Genomic DNA, 20,533 nt, shown 5'->3' with positions numbered 1-20,533 from the left:
TGAAGAACCACATCAGCCACAGTGACTCATCCTGGTGTGCGGGAGGTTGAGGGTGCAGATGGAGATGCTGCTCATGTTGGTGTCCCTGCTCTGCAGTGTCCCTGCAGCCAAGGCCTGTCTGCAGTGTGACCGCAGGATCAGGCTCCTTCATGAAGACTTTGTCCTGTCTGCTCCCACCGTGGACGACCAGATCGAAATGAAAAAGATTTGTGACCATGCTTATGTGACCTACAGAGAGACCAGCCAGAAAAGGAAGGGAGTCATTGGTGAGATGAAGTACTGGCTTTTGAGCCATATGACATGGCAAGAATGTGAAGTATACTGGTAATTCTTTCTAAAAGACTGTCATGCCATTGGAGTTTTTTGATGATCTGGCAACTGAAGCTTTTACTACTATGGGCCTTATTTTGTACAGGATAAAAATCAGTGTGTCTCTCATTCCTCAGATGCTACCACTCTGTACAGAACCCGAACAGAGTACCAGAGTGAATTTGACCGCTTCTTGAAAACCCAGCACACTGGTGAGAAACAACAACAAAAAAAATCATCAAAGTCATTATCATGACTACTCATTCCAAATGTAAAAAACAGTAGTTGTTAGAAGTAGTAGTTGTTAGACATATGTTAATCATAACAAACTCAGCGTTCAACAGATTTTAAGAAGCGTGCCCTGTTTTTTAAAGGATCTGTAACATTTGAAGCCATCCAGATCATGGAGAAGGGGCGGAAGATCTTACAGAAACACTTGGACACATTCAGCCGTGATGGTAATTGGCATAAATAACAGAGTGCTCTGCACAGTATGAGGCAGGGCACTTTGTGTAAGCCATTGCTGTGTACGAGATGCATTAGTTTCAGGTCATTTGTTTGTCTCTCCCTCAGGATTGTGCCCTAACAAGTGTGGTAAGTTAGTTATGTGTGATCCTGCCCTCTGTGCGTATATAAATCCTTTTAGAACCACAATGTGCGCATGCTATATATTCAGTACAAGGACACGTGTGTATGCATGTGTGTGCTATGGTTTTCAGGGCTTTTGAGAAGAAGAGTAATGGATTGCTTCACTTGCCGCTACAAGATGTACATCTGTCCCTCTCCCTCTGGCCAGCATGACTGCGGTGGTATGTTTATTTCTGTTCCCTTGTGTGTATGCATGTTGCTGGTCAGCGAGTTAGGACTAGTCATACGTATTGGTACACCACCCTTCCATGCATGGACACATGCTGTCACGAGCGTGTAAATGTGTTCCTAAGCGAGGCACTGATGCTGCCTGTCCATGTGCAAGGCTAATGAAAAAGATTACTCAAGTAATCCTGATGCAAATGAATGAAGCATCTCCCCCCCACCCCCTCCTCCAGAGTACCCAGTGCAGGCTGAGGAGGGAGGCCAGGCAGTGCTGAACTGTTTCCTCCCATGGCATCGTCTTCTGTTGGGAAGACCAGAGTACTACTACTCCTGGGCCCCTGGTGTGCCAGGAACTAAAAAGGTCTAACAGAAGCATAAGTAGTAGCTTACCATTTTAGAACCACTTGAATAGAGTCCCACTTTACATGCTTCCTGTATAATGTTGTGTCCCTTATTTAGCCATACAGTATCATCATGAATAAGCATATTTACTGCCAGCTTTTACACCCACTTAACTATCACTTCCTAATTTGTGCGTGCAGCTGAATGAGGGTGACTTCAAAGCCTTGGTAGTGACAGACGACTCATCTGTGGTTTTAAATCAGCTGCTTGTGGACGAACAAGGAACATATCGCTGCTCTGTGCAGGGCAGAAATGGAACCATCTTCTACAGAGTCACTTTCCTACTCACTGGTAGAGTACAGCTCTTAAATTCATCATCGCAGGAAATTTGTCAGATAATTTAAGTCTGAAAGGGCAAAAGGCAACAGCACATCCGAGTTAATTTACCACTTTTGAACAGTTTTCACATAAGAGAACAAACTCTCCAATCAACGTTTGTCAGCTATAAAGAAGTGGCACTGAATAAAACACTTTAAAACTGTCGCAGCTGTAAAACTGTGAGATGAGACAAATGTCCCAGTTTTGGTATTCTACTACAAGAGCCACTAAATCTAGCTTTCGGGCCCAGGGGGATATTCAGGATATCCAGGAGGCCCAAAGCAAAATTAGAAACACAGCAGTTAATTTTCCAACAAATGCATATATGTTGAAAAGTACCCTGAACACATTTCAGTTCTGTACAGCTTATAATTCGTTGCTGTGTTTGTGGTTTGTGTTTGTGGCGTGGATGCAGGGTGTGTCAATTTCTTTAAGAGGGTGGATGGTTTTTCTCTCATCTCATGTTGCTGCGTAGGCTTTCTATTCTCTTTATTTATTCTTCCATACATGTTCCTGATTGCTGTATAGATTTAGATAAAAAGCATGGTGGGTTTACCTGTATTTAAATCTGCTATATACTTTAAATTTGTACTGTAAGTAAAATTTGCTCAGAAACTAATCCCAACCAGAGGATGCATAAAAGCTACCTCTAAAAAGTAGTTCCATTCTCCCCAATGGTGCCTAATGGCTACAGTTCCAACAATGACCTGATAAATTAACAAAATTAATCTCAGAGTATGAGGATCCCTCAGAGAAAACCTTTTGTAAAGGAGGTACATGGTCAACTGTGCGTCTGTTTGGAGGTGGTGAATATGTGAATATGCCTGCTAATGGTCGATCAAGAGCAAAGCTTTAAGTCCTGCGAATGTTTTCCTTTACACAAATATTTCTCTACACCTCTATTCACACATCTCTGTTTTTTCATCCTCCTTCTTCACAGTCGCCCCTTTGCCTGACCAAACTCGCCGACCCATCATCGCTCTGCCTCCTCTGCCTCACGGAGACAACTACTCACCTTTTCAACCCACTGAGAGCCTGCTGGTGCCAGTCATCGCCATGGTTACTGCACTGAGTCTGGCAGCAAGCGTAGGCCTTACAGCTGTCCTGGGGTGAGAGACATTAAGTGGGTGGAGGGGACAAAAAGAGGGCACGAGAGGTTAGCAGGAAGGGTGGAGGTGAAAGAGGTGAAACGGAGCAGCCGGAGAGCAAGACAAACTAAATGATACTAGACGAAGGAAGTGGCCGTGTAGTCATATAGTTTGAGGATTTAATCATGATTTATGAGAATAAGGCAGGTTTACAAATAACTTCATTGTTTACCATTGAACCAACCACGCCCTTAAGTTGTTTTCTCTGAAAGTATCGTGACTTCTTCCAGGAAGTGACGTCAATTACCTCAGCGCAAAAATCAACAAGTGTTAGCGTAGGTTTTAACACACACAAAGGTCACACAATGGGCTGCCATGTCTGTTATTTGCCGTTTATGTTTGCGTTTAGTTAGGATTACTGTGTTTTGTGATCTTCATAGATTGATGATAAATCAGAGGAGCGCCGCAGAGAAGACAAGAAGAAGGCAGAAGGAGGGAAAAAATGCACAGAACACGGTGCAATGAAAGATACGATGTACCGTAAATACACAGGAGGGTTTTACTCAGTTCAGGTTGGACATTTCTCTCAGTGGTTAAATAAATTTCCCAGCACTAAGTGCCGAGTCAGGTCTGGGGATGACATGGAAGTGAGAAAACATGTTAGCTATTGCACATGTGGCTACATTAATCATGTAGGGTGGCCGTGTTAAACCTTGAAAAAACAACAACAACTCAAGATTCAGTGTTTGAATCATGGTGAATCAAACTCTGAGCTCTCACTCATAAAACAGAGATTTTGTGGTGCAATAAAACCAGAGCGTACAACACACTTTAACACACACACACATACAAAATCCCCCTGAAACCACTCAACTTTCCGCAGCATTAAGCACAAGCTCGCCAGCACACATCAATGATCTGACCCCAGCAGGGACACGTTCCCCCTGAATGAAGCGATGGCGTTGTCACGTGGGCATTTAGGAGAGAAATCAGGGATGAGGTCAATCTTCTGGATTACTGTTTTTCAGAGATTAATAGCCCCAGCCATCCAAATAATCCTGGATAATCCCCTGTGGGAGGAGGGGGGCGGGTGGAGGGGGTAAAAGCAGCAGATGTTTTCATCAGGATTTCCTTTAATGTTTACTTACCCATATATTCATTCAGAGAGTCTGAGTAAGGGCAAACTTTTGCATTACTGGTAATAATCTTATCATACTGAAGTCACTGTTTTCTTGCAACACCATCACCGGACTTTGTAATTCTTCCTTTCTGTCTGCCCACAGTCTGACATAAGCTGCTTCTGATTCGAAAAATATTCACCTCTGTTCACACAAGTTTTGTCATGATCTCCACCGCCTCCTCGTCATCAGCTCGCGTGTCATATTTCTGCTCGCTGTTGCCTTTTTCATCTTTCATGTCTGGTGCTACGTCAGTGCTTTAGCTCGCTGTCGATGTGAAAGTCAAGTTTCCGGCAATAGGATGGTAAAAGGTCATCATCGTCAACAGCAGCCAATGCACACCCATCTCTCAGCATTGTCTCAGGCCAGATGTATTCTTGGCTGATTCTCTGCTAATAGGACCGAATGATCTGATAACATTGGAAAGATAATGAAACATTTGAACCAAATGAAAGCGAGTGATTGATTATTCATGAATCACCTCATCCAGGAAATGAGTAACCAAGTCACCTCTGAAGTAATTAATCATTGCTCAGGTTTTTTAGGGTAGTTCCTGACAAACCTTTTTACCCTTGAAGTCACATGAGCCATGACAAATATAACAAGTGCTGTGATGGTACAGTATGAGTGTAGGTGTGTGGGGGGGGTGGGGATCCTGAGGTCGAGCAGGATGCATGTGTGGTGCTGTTTTCCTGTCGGGCTGCTGAGATGGGGGTGAATGAAAAAAAACAACAATCTTCTTTTAAGACGCCCACCATACAGACACACTCCAGTCATAATCACGCAACTCAACAGACCTCATCACTTCACTGTGGGCTTATATATGTGTGTTCAAGCCGAAAGTGCAGGTTGAGGCTACAGTAAATGCGTGCTCAGCAGCTCCACTGACAGCCATGATAAACTGTGTGTGTGTGTGTGTGTGTGTGTGTGTGTGTGTGTGTGTGTGTGTGTGTGTGTGCGCGCACTGCTGTGGATTGAAATTGCAGCCTCAGCAGGGAGAGAGCATGACAAAGTGGGAGTGCTGCTGAGGGACTGGCAGGCAGCGGTGAGGGAGGGGGAGAAGGGAAGTGGGAACATGAAGAAAGTGGTGTCAGAGGTTTGAGTGGGAGATGTGTGTGGGAAGGCAGGATGATTTGAATGTGGGTTATGAGGAAATGAAGACGTCACATTACATATTACGATGTAAACTATCCCACACTGCACGTAAAGTATATTCTGTGTGTAACAGGGCAGTGAATGAATTAGAATTGCTGGTTCTTGAGATGTACTTACAGCCTCTAAAACTTAGTTTCAAGTTTTATATATCTTTAAACATTCACAACTAATTAAGCAACAATTAAAGTTCTTTAAAATGGGTATACATTATTTTTTGATCCAAATAGTGCTAAAACTTGACTGCAGCACAGAAGTAGATAACATCACCTCCTCCAACGGAGCCCCGCCAACAATGAATCCAGTGAGAGGATGACAGACAAAAACTAAATACAGAAATTACTCATGCAAAATCACCAAAACTGTCCCAAGAAGGGTTGAGGTTCATGTAGGACCCCAACACTCATAGCAAGAAACTGAGAAAATCCAGACCATGACCACCTCAACATGAGTCCATCCCAGCAGCCATCTCTGGATCCTCACTGCCTTACAAAGTACTCTGTGATGTCTAATCTTTAATATTTAACATTACGAATTGAAAAGTGAATGGTGTTTTGAGTTTGATGAGTGGTGACCAATTTTTCCTTATTAGAAAGCTTTCAAACAAAAAACTGACAAAATCATCCTGTTTGCTGAACAAGGCCTCCCTCAAATTTCTGTCTTGTTGAACACAACACTTCACCAGTGATCTGTCTAAATGTAAGTCTGGTAATAATCTATATTTTTCTTTTTGTTAACAATCTTGGAAAAGACCAAAATGAACAATAAATTGATTCCACTCAGAAGTCTTGTCTGTGGAGCTGTGATTGGTCTTAGCCAAAGACGCGCTGTGATGAAGCACTGTGGTTAATTTTAAGTCCGTCCCACGTTCTCGCCACTGCACCAACTCCACCGCTGAGGAAATTATTTTGCCTTTTAAAGAAATTCAAGTCTTAATTCTTGACTTTGTTTTCAAGATTGATGTCTTCAGTGCACTAAAATGACACATTGTGGATTTTAGTCCAAACTTATTCTTTGACTTTTAAGTCAAATGGACTCCAGGTGCATGAAAAAGTTATTCTGTTAGAAATAAGGGACTGTTTTTGATAAATTACTTTCCACCTCCCCCACATGCAAAATGAAGTGCATGTGTGTGTGGGAGAGTTATAAAAAAAAAACATGTAATCCATAACTGGCACAGGCCTGACTCTTCATGAAATGAGCCTAAATAATAGCTGTATTGTATCAGTGTGTTTGACACCAGTGCGCTGTGCATCTGATTTTCAGTCTGATAGTTTCTAGTGTCCTCCAGTAGCTATAGATGCTTTAGATTTCCCGGCAGAGCAGAAATTAAACAACTTAAGTCTGTTCTGGTATTTGATTATTGCAACATGTTACTTTTCCTCAAGGTAGAGAGAAACAGAGGCAAAGCTTTGACGGGAAAGTGTTTCTTGCATGTGATCTGCAGTGGACAAGAAAACAGGAGCAGTAATGCAGAGGCTCAGAGAAGCTCAGGCTTAATCTAGCCCAAATAACCAAAGTCAGCCTCCTCTCTTTCCTCTGAAGGCTGCTGTTTGAGACCAGGGGAGGGGGGGCTGGGTTTAAACTCCCGGCATAACGTCATTCAGCACAAAAACACGGGATAACCCCAAACAACCACGTGCGCGGTAGGAAAATCAGGGTTGACGTCAGTGTCCATATGAGGAGTGCCGGGCAGGCCATATATGGTCGTTCCGCCTCTGACGACGTTCTTTCTGTGGAACATGAGGCGGGGTCGCCGTTGCCCCGCCCCTCGCACAGCTGTTATCAATGAACAAGTGAAACTCTCAATCTAAAGCTGATTTTAACAGACCTGACGGAGAATTCAAGTACCAGAGCTCTCCGTGCACTTACAGCAGATTTTGAAGTCATTTCCAAGAGTACTTTAGCAACTATTGCGCGTAAAATTCTCACAGGAAAACACTAAAACCGGATTTATTTTTTTTATTCTTTGACATTTATCGTTGTGAAGAACAAACAGTTCTTATTTATTATTTTAAATACACCTTTTCAGCCATGACTTCAAGCAGCGAGCCTTTGGAAATAACTGGCAATGAGCTGGTTCACATACTAAGGACCCCCCGGGACCAGTACACCTCTGCTGGGTGTGTGGTGCTGGACTGCAGGCCGTTCCTTGATTTTTCTTTTGCGCACATCTGCGAGTCCCGAAACGTCAACTGGAACTCAATGCTGCGCCGCAGATCTAAAAGCTCGGTGGTGGCCCTGGAGTGGCTCATCCCGGACAAGTCTCTCCTGGGCCGGCTGCGGCGCGGGGAGTTCTCCCCGGTGGTGGTGGTGGATGAGCGCAGTGTCTCTGTGGCCGAGCTGAAGGCAGAGAGTGTGGCCCAAATGCTGCTCACCGCCCTGGAAAACGAAGTTCAGACGCAGATCTGCTTTCTACAAGGTAATACGACTTTTTTGATCAATTTTTATACACCAAAATATTATTTTAGGCTTCTGAGGAAATTAAGATTTTGACTTAGTGGGGAAAAAAAAACGTGAGCTATTAATATTTACTAATATTTATCCATTTAAGACTGTAACTTGATTGTAAGTGTAAAAAAGAATAAACAAACTTGTGCTTTAAAACATGGAAATAAAGGCTTCCTTGTCATGTTCACGACTTCATTATTATTGTTTCACACATTCAACACATTTTTAAGGAGGACTTTGGTGGAACCTTGTGGCTGAGCTCATTTTATGTGACCTCCATTTAGGTGGATTTGAGGGATTTTCAGAGGCCTATCCAGAGCTGTGTTACAACTCTGCCAGCAAGCACTTCTCTACAGTGGAACCGGAGCCAACAGTGACGGGGAGGACAACACCAGCGTATGATCAGGTAAGATAAATTACATAATTCAACACAACTTGAGTATCCAAAAGCTCTCTAAGTATGAAAAAGACAGCATAAACTTCACAGTGACTGTTTTTGACATTAAACATGGACTCTGTCTCGATTTTGTAAATTGCAGGATGGTCCAGTGGAGCTGCTGCCCTTCCTGTTTTTGGGCAGTGCCATTCACTCCTCCCGCAGAGAGACCCTCACAGCAGCAGGCATCACGGCTGTGCTCAATGTTTCCTCCACGTGCCCCAACTTCTACGAGGGGGAGTTTCAGTACCTGCGGCTCACTGTGGAGGACAGCCTTGCTGCTGACATCAGAGCCTGCTTCTCCACAGCCATAGCCTTCATCGGTGAGTTTCCCCTCTAATAAACCACCAGAAACACAAGTAGTGAACACACAGTGACGTAGTTTCATCTTGGTTAAATAATCCATCTTTTTTACACACTTGATGAAACATAAAACATTCCAAAAATTCTCTAAGCAGCTTGTACACCATAATCTATTTTGTAGCCTAGACTTACGGGCCAACGGTGTAATCATCTGATTACAAAACAACTGGATTATACTGCACAACAGAAATGTATTAACATGTACGTTTCTTTCTTCTTTGTTTTGAACCCTTCACCTTGCAAAGTTAGTTGAGGAGAGGACACAGTTCAATTTATAAGACGTAACTTGGTTGAATTTCCATTAGCGTGGTGAATAATAACACATTTCTGCGCAGACTTGTGCTTCAGTCAAACACTTTAAAGCGCCATATGCATTTCCTCTCTCAAATACTCTCAGTGATGTCAAAGAAACAGATGTGAAATGGAACATAATATGCTGATCACTCTTCCTCTTTCCATCCTGTGTTTTTCGCTCCGCCCACAGACTCAGTGAAGCAGAGTGGTGGTCGGGTGCTGGTGCATTGCCAGGCAGGTATCTCCCGCTCTGCCACCATCTGTCTGGCCTACCTCATGCACACGCGGCGCGTCAAGCTGGACGAGGCCTTTGACTTTGTGAAGCAGCGGCGTCAAGTCATCTCCCCCAACCTGGCCTTCATGGGACAGCTGCTGCAGTTTGAGACTGACGTCCTCTGCCAGGGATGAAAGCCCATTGAGAGGGAGGACATTTACGTGACTGTACTTTTTTGATTAATTCTCCTGCCTCTTGCAGGCATTGTGCTGGACTCAGAGCATTATTAGGACTCAAATCATATGTACAAAGGTACTGTTTGTACTATGGAAAGTACTACATTTCAGAAGTGTATACTTTGTACATTCAGAGGAAAGCTACTTGTGCTGCTGGCATCACAAATCTGGTGGCTTTCCTATTTTCAGGAGAAACTGACAAATGGGACCCTGATACAACAAACAGCCGTTGGCAATATAAGCTCCACTGTTAGAACGACATTATGAACAATTGTGATTCTGAGCCAGCAAGTTGGAGCAGCTATGAGGTAATTTCCCTGACGTTTTCTACTTGAGGGAATCGTGCCTGCTTGTCTGGTTTTGTGTGTGTTTGTGTTTGACTTACGTGCCTGACCTTTTGCAAGGGCTGTCTTTATTTTCATACTGAAAGTCATTCCTTCACAGTTGCGACCACTGTGACATGACTGTTTTTTTTTGTGAGACAACACTGTGTTAACTACTTAAAGGCAATACTGGATGAATCTCAAGTTTTGTTGTCTAATTTATAAAAATGCACTAACTGCAGTTGGTGTATAATTGTGAGTCTAATCGTTCTGTATCCTGAGACATGTTATACTTTGTACACTCAAATTGGAAGAAGTTATTTTTATTGTGTAAGTAGAGTTTTTATTTTTATTTATTACTTCAACATTTGTTATGACAGTATACACATTATTACTGTCTGTCACTGCACTTTATACTTACAAGGTTTGGCTGATTCCTGCTGTTTTTCCACTAAAATAAAAAAAAGCTGGAGAGAACACTGAGTCTGTTTATTCTGTGTAATGGCCCTACTCCATACATTCTGTGCTGCGCTACACATTGCAGACAGACAATGCTCTCAGGCCCGTTAGCACCGAGTGTGTTGCAGTCTTTCTGCAGAACAAATTACAAATGCGCAATTTCACACACTGACCTTGCTGCACTCCATTCGCTCCTGCTGAACCACAAGGTATTAAAACTGCATTGCTGAGTATTTTGGAGGATTATCCACGGAGAATGGGTTTTTCAGTATGAAGTCCTTTTGACCTCATCAGCCACCAACAAAAAATTCACATCCACTTAATCAAGTTGTGGACATTTGTGGCAAGGTTTTTATTTTTAACAATGAGAGGACATAAAGGACGTTTGTTATCAGGAAGTTTGGGAAGTCCAGGGAGGCAGCTGAAGAACTATTCACCCCACAAACATACCAGTAAAACATTGTTACGTACTGCGTGTTGCTTTATTACTTTATTGTCTGAATAAATGATGTTTGTAGGATTCCAGTTTTACTATTATTACATCCAAAGTGACCTACATACAAACATGTCAACAACTGTGTCTCAGATGAACCATAGGTCACACAAGTATCAGAGACAGTTCAGTTATTTTGATATACATGAATTTCCTCTCACTTCACAGCAAGTCACTATTTTGATCACTGAATGGTTATAAATTATGTCCTTGTATTTGTAAGCAAATTTCAATTAACTGTGAACTTGGCCAAACAGGTAGAAATGTCAAAGAGCTAGTCCCACTCATGACAATTGTGCCACCCACACAACTGTGTCAGCCATAGCTAAAATAATCCACTTCCTATCACTAGTAAGTGTCCTTTGCTCAACATGTACATAAGCATGACCGTTATGCTCGACTTCCTTCTGTTAGCCACAGTTTTCACCACAGAGGGCAGAGAAATGCACCTTGGAGTTTTCAGGGTTTGATTAAGACTGAGTTCACTTCAACTGAAACTCAGAAAAATAACATTTGCTGTTGTTTGTGTTCATTTAGACTGTCACAGTCACTTTCAGTTCATATCATTTGAAGTATATACATGAATTCTAACACATTTTAATGGATATTTACATCAAATAGGCTGAGATTCACTGTATATGATGGAGAAACATCCACACTCTGTAATCTGTGCAATATTAACCTATTTACTGTATGCCAAGAAAAAAAAAGAATGGAAACTTCCTCTAACTTTTTTATTTTTAATGAAAGTCATAAAAACAGGAAGAATGAAAGTTAGAAGATCAATAAATATTAAGTCAGTTTTAGTGCATATGTTATTATAGACTGTACAGGTCATCAGTGGTGGAAAGTAATTACATTTACTCAAGTATGATTTTGAAGTATTTGTAGTTTATTTGAGTATATCCATTCTATGCTACTTTATAGTACTGTAGAAACATTGTACATTTTACTCCACTGCATTAATGTGATAGCTATAGTTACTAGTTACTATTCAATTTGATTTGATAAGGTTTTACAAACCAGTGAGCCTATAAAATATGATGCATGGTTAGTTATTGAACTGGTCGATTTCAACCTTTTTGGCCTGTGACACCTTCATCAAAAACACCGTCTATTTGAGGCCTCGTCATGTTTCACATGTTCTGGAGTTGTTAGCAGTTCCACCAAACTTGCACTTGCCCTTTAAACTTCTTACATGGTTTAATTTGAGGCCAAAAGAGTTGAAATCATGCAATCTTTCATAAAAAATGCAGTTAGAGAAAAGTTTACAAAATGTGTGAAGATATATTTATCTCATGATCCTTTGGCAGGAAACTGCTTGATTAAACTGACGTATTCATGCATCAGAATGAATAATCTCATATTTAATCACACAGTGGTCTTTTTACATTGTTCTTCTGGTATATTTAAGTAAAGAATCTGAGTACTTCTCCGATCACTGCAGGTAGATTAAAAAACGAAATTCAGTCAAAATAGTGCCTGTTCAGGCCACATCAGAGCCACAACCAGCATTGGCTGGTAGTTTGTTGTGAGACAGCGCACTCTAGTGACAGTCTTTGAAATGACCAGAAATCGGGATGATTCAAAAGTGTCCTGTAGATGACGCCAGCAGACTGTCTTAAATGTGGGAATCTTTTTATCATCAAGATGATACACCTCTCTCTCTCTCTCTCTCTCTCTCACACACACACACACACACACACACACACACACACACACACACACACACACACACACAAACACACACACGTCCTGTATCTGTATTGTCTCCTAATAAGTGATTGTGCATTAACACATTTAAATGACTTTTGGTGTCATTTCACTTGATCATTTATTCATCTGTGGGAGCTCACTGTTCCAGCTCCCTTTCATTCAAATGCCCCCCCCCTCTCTCTCTCTCTCCCTAATAAAATCAGACTCAGACCGTTACTCACGCCCCATGTCCAGATTAAACTAATGTCATGATCAATCATATTAGATCAGGCAGTGGTGATACCACCCAGTGGTGTGTGTGTATGTGTGTACATGTGCCTGTGCTGTACGTATAAAAACTAGAGCATGGGAGATTAGGGATTTGCACATGTATCGCACCTCTGTTCAATGTGATAAATTACAGTATTTGCAGCTGAACACTGTGTCACTCAAACAAGAAATTCCCAGCGGAGAAACATGCTAATAGACAAAATGAGCAATATGTGTGATACTGTTAGCTGGAGAATTAGAATGTGGTGATATAACACACACACATACACACTGGCCTTCAGGCACAAACACAAGCAGTAGTTGTCATGATTACAAATGCAGACAGGAAAATTACTGTATGACCATCTGGGAGCGCTCCCTGTAATTGTTTGCAGGTTACACACACACACGTTTAATGCTACACATACTTCTGAGGACCTTCATTAATGCAATGCATGCCTGAGTCCAGAGAAAGGCGTCCCAAGAGCATGAGCGGTTGGGAAATAAAATAAAAACATTTTCTGCTGCATATATTTCTTCTGACTGCTTTTCCAATCTTTTTTTTTTATTGTGAAAATTTGACTACTTTTACCTCTTTATGCCTCTAAAAACCTGAGAAGAGAAAATCACTGTGGTTGACCTGCTTGCAGTCAACATTACTTCTTTGAAAAGGTCACACAAGCCAACACTAACCTTAAACATCACAACTACATGCATGACCCCAACCAGCACCTTAATTTGATTCCAAACTTAAGCATCTGGCCAAAATGTCCTCACTTTCCAAATCTGTCCTCACTCTCAGTTTCTAAAAATCAAACTGGTCCTCACAAAGGTAGAGGTACATGGGCACACACACACATAGAAAACAGGAGGCAGAATCAAGCCAATAACTCAAAAAGGTCTCAATTGAAAGTACTGAGCTGTAATTGATTTGGACCTGAACCATAACGTGCACTCCTACCAAAGTACTGCATCATGCTGACCTGCAGTTATCTGGCCCTCAATTGGGAAACAGCCTTTAAAGACAAATTCTCTTCACTTCATCTTAGTTTTGTTTCATTTTACTACACCAAGAGATTTTCAGGAATTGTTGTGAAGACTTTTCCACTTTAAAGTTTTCTCATACAGTGAGTTCTCCTTTCCAGACCAGGTGCAAACTTTTCCAGCCTGAATGTCAGGCAAGATTCACTGTGACCACTGTGACGCATGGCAGCAGAGTTTCCTCTGGACTCCTGTGATATGTCCGTGTACACATTTGTACACCACATGTTCTTACACAACAAGCACTTCAGAAGTGATGTACTGTGCACTGAATGCTGTTTGCTTCTCGGTCTCCATAACCTCGGCATCAGTGACACACCCCTCTCCCCCAGAATGCATTTTCAGCGTGTTACTAAGCATGGTTCACCCATGGAAACAGAGACACTTGATTGGAGTGCTCTCTCCCACTAAAAGCTTTATTCTCTTTCCCTTTATATTTAGAATGTGTAGCGTGGAGAGAAAAATGTACGACCATTATTGGCTGCGGGTTTCAGGTCACACAATCACAGAGCAGGGCTTCCAATTGTAATTCCATGGGTGGCTAACTGGGCTTCTCTCTCATTAAAGCAGCAATGTGTGGGGGACGCACTACAAAAACAAGTAAACAGGACCTCCTACCCACACACCATTCATAAGAATGTGTGTGTATGTGTAGGCTGGTGAATGTGTGTGTGCATGTGTGGGTTGGTGAATGTGTGTGTGTGCGTGTATATTGTTTATTTGTGTGAGTTTATATCACAGACGCCACCTACATACTTTCAAACACCATGGGATAAACTCTGCTACTGTTTGATTTATGGCTCAGTAAAACAGCCAGCGTGACGTAAGTTTCACTCGATAATTGAACAATCGAGCACTTGACCTCAGGTGGAGGGAACGCATCATGAGGGGCGTTGTGGACTTCTATGTGCTTCTTGGGGGAGGCAGTGATGCAAGGCGCATACTGCAGAGGGATTTAAATGGAAGTCAAGTGATGATGTAAATGCATGAGCACAGAAAGCAAGCGCCTTATGTCCCTGCCCTGCACCTCGCACAATGGGCAGAGGTGGAAGGTAACAGTGCATTTACCTCAGTTTTGAGGGAGAAATAACTGAGCACAAGGAGGCTTTAGAAATTCACTGGACCATATTTCATAAGGAAGTAACTCACTTTTACTGTAACATTTATATGGTGGTTGTAATTGGCAGTTTCTAATAAAGTTTTATAATGCAAAATATGCAACCTCATAAAATATGTGGTTCAGTTTAATGCTTCAATGATCAAGACCTCTCGAGGGGAGCGTTTCTCAAAATGCGGGTTTTCACTTCACTAGAAAATCCCAAATGTGTGCACCTTTTATGTACTGGAAGGGTTGACTTAGAGTGCCCTTCTTTCATGTGTTCCAGCTGTACTGTATCTGTACATAGATAACTGTCACAATGTGTTATAAGACTCCCAACATGACACTGCAGCATGTACACAAATTTTACCCTTGCCTCAGAGATTTAAGTGTAGTATTTGGGCCTGTGCAGCCTCAAACATTGCTCTCAACGGGCTTGTGACCAGGTTTTGTGGAAGTGAGGATCGGTGTCTTTGAGTAACAGCAAACACATTCATTGACTCAAAATGAGTTGTTGGAGGTTACATAAACTGGTGGGAAGAATCACGTTGCAGAAATCACACAGGTTTTTTTTTTTTTAATGAAAAGCATTGATCGTGCACTATGCCCCACAGTGTATTCTATCGACTGATGGCGATGATGATGCTGATGATAATAATGATGCTGCTGCTGCTGCTGCTGCTGCTGTTGATGATGATGATGATAATCACTGAGTAGCTTTAAAAAGTGCAGGAGTCCCTGGAAGTGGGCTAATGTTTTCCGTTAAGCAGATGGCTCCAGCTCCTGCTCTCTGCTCTCTCCTGCTCTCAGCTGGACACCTCAGCGTCACTTGACCGGAGCGGTGCCACTTAACAAGCCATTTCTAATATAACTGCGTTGGTTGAGCGGCTTGGGTGAAGATTTAATGCGAGAGAGCGTCAAAGGGGGAGGGAGGGGCTACAGGGATAGAGAAAGTAAGGATCCCATTACGCCCACATCTCCACAGTGACATCACCGGGTCTAAAAAGAAGCGCAAGAGGGAGAAGGGAGGCACCCCACTTATTAGATTTCGTCGCTAAGGTCCTGTTCACAAGTGAAGATGCTGCTGCGTCGCTGTGAGGCAGCCTGCGATGTGCCCCGGCGCAGAGGCTGAATCATGGCATCCCGGTGAACTCCAGGGGAGACGGAAGCACCAAGGACCGAGAGACAACTCCTGAGACGCACAAACTATCGCCCCTCTGCGGGGACCATTTCACTACTGACGAAACAGCGCGTTTTGACTGCATATCTGCAGGGCTGGAGAGCTTGAGGTTAACTTTGACTTTTCTTCTGACTGGAAACGCTGTCATCAGTCAAACTATCCTTTGCAGGGACATACTGGTATCTTTTCATAAGTAGATCATTGTAAATATGAACTTTATTCAACTTTATTGAAGCCTTTCTGTGTTGGCTATCCAGGTTAGACTTTGCGTCTCCAAACGAGGACGCACGGAGATCGCACAAGTGTCGTCATTATTTACTCTAATCCGACTCGATTTGTTATATTCAGTGTCGCCTCGCTGTAGACGACCCTAAATCACATTACTCTAAATCAAATCTTCACATTTTGAAGACAACCATGAATCCACTAAGGGGGGAAAATGATTAGACTTCGTGCGCAAAAGAAGTTTAAGTTCTTCGGGCTGTATTGTAGCTCTGCAAAGGCTGATGCACAGCAGTCAGTGTAAAAAAAAAAAAAAAAAAAAAAAAATACATTTGTTTTTTGGGGAAATCTGTTCTACAAAGTGGCAAGTCTTTTTAATTGAAAAGCACTGATCCGTGTCTTGACGCATTGTCCAGGACTGGTTTGTGCGCTTAAAATGGACTTTGTAGACCTGCCGTGGAGGATGCGAGGGAGCTAACGTTTGGAAACAGCGCAGAGACAACACGAGAACAACTGAGGTAAATATTACGCAAATTATCATTCATTATATTCACTGTATATTGTTTAAAATGTAAACACGGTGTTTTATTTTGCACAAACATAGTTATTAAAACAGTGAAAAACATTCTATAAGCAAATCTTATTCAGTGACCGAACATATTTTTAATCTATAAAGACTCCTGGAAAGATAAACCCAGCATGGCCTCGGCTCCGGACAGCGGCTGCTCCATGGAGCTGAGCAGTTGGAACAGCAGTGTGAGCGGCGCCGGAGCCTCCGTTCCATGCAACAAGAGCATGCTGAAGCTCGCCCCTTACTCCCCCGAAGCCACGGCGGCCTTTGCCACAGCCATAACCTTGATGGTCGTCTTCACCATCGTGGGGAACATTATGGTCATCATCGCTGTTCTGACCAGCCGGTCACTCCGAGGTCCGCAGAATCTGTTCTTAGTGTCACTGGCTGCTGCAGACATTTTAGTGGCTACACTCATCATCCCCTTTTCCCTGGCTAATGAACTGCTTGGGTACTGGTACTTTAAGTCTCTGTGGTGTGAGATCTACCTGGCGCTGGATGTGCTGTTCTGCACCTCGTCCATTGTGCACCTGTGCGCCATCTCGCTGGACCGCTACCTGTCAATTTCCAGGGTTACTTACGGGCGTCAGCGGACTCCCAAACGCATCAAAGCCGCTATTGTGGTGGTGTGGCTCATCTCTGCCATCATCTCCTTTCCTCCCCTGCTCTCACTCAACAAAAGTGAGGGAGGGGACCAGGCGAGTGAGAGGGGACCTCAGTGCCAGCTGAATGATGAGCGCTGGTACATCCTTTACTCCACCATCGGCTCCTTCTTTGCTCCATGCCTCATCATGATCCTGGTCTACATAAGAATCTACCAAATTGCCAAACAGAGGACACGTTGCCCCCCAGGAGAGCCCAGGAAGGATGGGGTCGGCTGTGCTACACCAAGTCAGCCTCCACGACATGTACAAGCCAACGGGAAAGATGATGAAGAAAGCTCACCCCCTTCATCCAACAAAACCTCCAACGCCAGACCCCCAACCCTCGCAATCACCCCTTCTCCTTCCCTTGGAGAGTCTCAAACCTCCCAGAATCCCACCTCCAATAATCTTCTGCAACCTCCATCCCCTTCTCCAGCCATGACCCCTGTCACAGCCTCCCTTGATACCTCTCCTCACGACCCCTCAACTCCCTCCTCTGTGCCTCAGTCTGCCCCTGCCAAAACTAAAGAGAAGGGGAGGAAGGGCAAGCGGCAGGGAGGGAAAAAAGCTGACAATAACAATGGTGACAGTTCGAGCACAGAAAGTGATATGGAGCACAGCCATGGAGGAGGCCGAGGCAGCACCAGCATGCCAGGGTCACCTGCAGGAGGGGGCATCCACTCCCCGGCCTCAGTCAAGCGCTACCGGGACATGATCGCCACTTCAAAGGGGGCTCGGCTGGTGCCAGGAAGAAAGTCAAAAATAGAGAACAACCCAGGAGCAGCGAGGCGTAAAGCGATGGTCAACAGAGAGAAACGTTTCACCTTTGTTCTGGCAGTGGTCATCGGTGTCTTTGTGGTATGCTGGTTCCCGTTCTTCTTCTCCTACTCTCTACAGGCAGTTTGTCCAGAGACGTGCGCCATCCCTGATCCACTCTTTACATTTTTCTTCTGGATCGGTTACTGCAACTCCTCACTCAACCCAGTCATATACACCATCTTCAACAAAGACTTCAGGAAGGCCTTCAAAAAGATATTGTGCAGAGGCACAAAGGGTACTTTCTTTTAGCATCCAAATCCAATGTACAGGACATGGATGAAAAAAATTACAATTTCTGAGGAAGAGAAAAAAATAATCATTTCCATTTTTGAAAAAAACTCAAAGGGCTGTTTTAAAAACATGTTGAAATGTGGAAATTTCAGAATCAGAGCTGAGAGTTGTTCTTTTACAGCCACAGTGTGTGCAAACAGGCAACATGGACTGTGAAATCCCAGTTTGCAGCTGGTACGCACATACATTCTTATAGGGTGTGGGGTGAAAACAGAACATGGAGTAGAGGCAGTGTTACTGAAAGGGTCAGCACTTCAATTTACAGCATTTTATCTCCAGGTCACATACTGGGAGTGGTGGTGAATCACGGAAGTGGTTTTCACACACGATAAAACTGGAAGAAGGTCTTGAAGAATGCAGGAAACAAACAAGAATTAACTCCTGAACAAGTGCTGTACTGTACTTATTAAGAACTCCAGGACTAATGGGTAAAGAAAACAGGCAAAAAGAAGGAAAAATGGCCTTTGATTCCTCTGAGCCTAGGGCCCTTTATTTATCAATACAGAGCACAAGGAGCACACAAGGTTAGTGGTGATTTCTTACGTCTGCAGTCTTAATTTGCCCAGCTGCAGGGCAAACATGTGGTCCTCGATTTTTAGCTGAAAGTGCAAACAACAAGAGGAGGTTTCTGACAAGTCTCAAATGTGATAGCACAGACAAGGGCACCCTTTCAAACTGAGCTTGTGGACCTTTTTGTGGAAAGCCCTCACGTGAGACCCCTTGCTCTTGGCTCAGTATGGGTGGTAATGGACACTCAGGTTGTTTGTAATGACATTGTTTGGCTTTCACCTTTCATTAAAATACAGAATAAGCTGAAGTGGGGTGGGTGTTGGACTACATGTATGTTATTGACATGTAAAAGAAAAATAGTATGACCCATCCTCATTCTCTTAATCTGTTGTTTCCTGCTTTTTAATTTATCCTGGACTATCAATGGACCGGACTGAGCAACCCCTCTATTGAATTGCCTCAGTATTTGGACATTTAAGTAATAATCAAAACTGTGTCTAGCCTCTGGAAAGTGTTTCAGGGGTTATTCACGGTATGTAATGGGAGTAATGGGAGGTGCATCTGCTGAAGACTGACTATTTAACATGTGAACATTATTCTGTAAGTTTGTAAGTCTACCCTGCTTCATGACGAGCAGCAGTATTTAGCAGCTAGACATTCACATCGACTGAAAGGACACACTATCACTGCGATGTGTAAGGTTACCCCTAATTATGACTACATGGTTTATTCTGACAAGCATTACACTGATTCACTCTTTACCAACGCCTCTGGCCCATCGTCACCTGCAGCGGACCTCCACATGGCACATTTGGTTTGTCTCTAAGAAGCGAGAGGATGAATGATACATTTATTTTTCTCACCAATAGGCTGAGGCTTTGTAAGTTTCCTCAACAAACAAATAAACAAACAAAAAAAAAAAAAGGAAAAAAGAAAATGTGTATGTAACTGTGAATGTCACACAGGCATATTTACTTCATGGGACAAGGGCTGTCAGCAGCAACACTTCAATTTACTAATTGTCTAATTCTGCTGACCTGTGTGAGTGTGTGTGTCTGTGTGTGTGAGTGTTGACTTTGATGTTTTTCTGTAGAAAGTGTCAGTGCCTCCTCTGGCTGCTATGTGCTACAGATCTACTGTAAAATTGATAAGAATAGAGACCAGATTTCCTGGTGCAGGCATCACTTTGCTGTCTGTCATGTGAAAGTTTCTACTCGATGGGAAGTATTATATCACGATGTTAAGAAAGTCTTATTGAAGTGAAAGTCAATGTTTGTCGGCGATATTGAGTACATGGCTTTTTAGTGATCACCCTCAAAGGACCAAAGAGCCTTATCGGACACCAGCCTGACTCAGTAACATCTGGCTCTCTGCTTGAATGACTTGTTTTGATTGAAGAGTGAAAACACTGTATTATTTATTTTAAGCCATTTTGTGTTCTCTGTCTGTTACCTATTTATTGTTCATTTACTGTGCTTTTACTCTGAAAATCAAGCAAAGTGGAACTGATCAAAGAGCAAGAACACTGTACAGATTTTTCATATCTTGAATAAGAGCAAAACTGATTCACGCCATCAAGCTCTTGCTATGTGAGACTGAGCTATGTTTGAGCTTGGTGGATCTATTTACATTGACAGACCATGAACTTTGAGTTGTGTGGAG

At 42.9% G+C, this 20,533-nt stretch overlaps 3 protein-coding genes across 3 annotated transcripts; all 3 read left to right on the top strand.

The window, feature by feature from the left end:
• The first annotated feature begins 64 nt into the window (after positions 1–64).
• Positions 65–3,825, top strand: izumo1 (izumo sperm-oocyte fusion 1). The gene is made up of 9 exons (XM_076731625.1): positions 65–266; positions 447–521; positions 684–767; positions 883–903; positions 1,029–1,118; positions 1,356–1,483; positions 1,665–1,815; positions 2,783–2,951; positions 3,371–3,825. Exons 1-9 carry the CDS (start codon positions 65–67, stop codon positions 3,453–3,455), a joined length of 1,005 nt encoding a protein of 334 aa, XP_076587740.1. The 3' UTR covers positions 3,456–3,825.
• Positions 3,826–7,072: 3,247 nt separating this feature from the next.
• dusp2 (dual specificity phosphatase 2) lies at positions 7,073–10,052 on the top strand. The gene is made up of 4 exons (XM_076731065.1): positions 7,073–7,682; positions 7,996–8,117; positions 8,251–8,470; positions 8,995–10,052. Exons 1-4 carry the CDS (start codon positions 7,295–7,297, stop codon positions 9,210–9,212), a joined length of 948 nt encoding a protein of 315 aa, XP_076587180.1. The 5' UTR covers positions 7,073–7,294; the 3' UTR covers positions 9,213–10,052.
• Positions 10,053–15,677: 5,625 nt separating this feature from the next.
• On the top strand, positions 15,678–19,763 carry adra2b (adrenoceptor alpha 2B). Its single transcript, XM_076731064.1, has 3 exons — positions 15,678–15,923; positions 16,453–16,554; positions 16,713–19,763. The coding sequence occupies exon 3, from the start codon at positions 16,736–16,738 to the stop codon at positions 18,317–18,319; it is 1,584 nt and encodes a 527-aa protein (XP_076587179.1). The 5' UTR covers positions 15,678–15,923; positions 16,453–16,554; positions 16,713–16,735; the 3' UTR covers positions 18,320–19,763.
• The last annotated feature ends 770 nt before the right edge of the window (positions 19,764–20,533 follow it).

The sequence above is a fragment of the Chaetodon auriga genome, chromosome 5 (genome assembly GCF_051107435.1).
Source record: "Chaetodon auriga isolate fChaAug3 chromosome 5, fChaAug3.hap1, whole genome shotgun sequence".
Classification (NCBI taxonomy): Eukaryota; Metazoa; Chordata; class Actinopteri; order Chaetodontiformes; family Chaetodontidae; genus Chaetodon; species Chaetodon auriga.
The sequence above is the reverse complement of the archived record's forward strand: the minus strand, read 5'-3'. Positions and strand labels throughout refer to the sequence as shown.

What these genes read in the sequence shown, in the direction of transcription:
- adra2b (XM_076731064.1), top strand. Translation starts at nt 16,736, where the DNA reads ATGGCCTCGGCTCCGGACAGCGGCTGCTCCATGGAGCTGAGCAGTTGG.
- izumo1 (XM_076731625.1), top strand. Translation starts at nt 65, where the DNA reads ATGCTGCTCATGTTGGTGTCCCTGCTCTGCAGTGTCCCTGCAGCCAAG. An exon ending in CTTGAAAACCCAGCACACTG is followed by an intron (nt 522 to 683) that starts GTGAGAAACAAC and finishes TGTTTTTTAAAG; the next exon opens with GATCTGTAACATTTGAAGCC. An exon ending in TGGCCAGCATGACTGCGGTG is followed by an intron (nt 1,119 to 1,355) that starts GTATGTTTATTT and finishes CCCCTCCTCCAG; the next exon opens with AGTACCCAGTGCAGGCTGAG.
- dusp2 (XM_076731065.1), top strand. Translation starts at nt 7,295, where the DNA reads ATGACTTCAAGCAGCGAGCCTTTGGAAATAACTGGCAATGAGCTGGTT. An exon ending in GCAGATCTGCTTTCTACAAG is followed by an intron (nt 7,683 to 7,995) that starts GTAATACGACTT and finishes ACCTCCATTTAG; the next exon opens with GTGGATTTGAGGGATTTTCA. An exon ending in CAACACCAGCGTATGATCAG is followed by an intron (nt 8,118 to 8,250) that starts GTAAGATAAATT and finishes TGTAAATTGCAG; the next exon opens with GATGGTCCAGTGGAGCTGCT.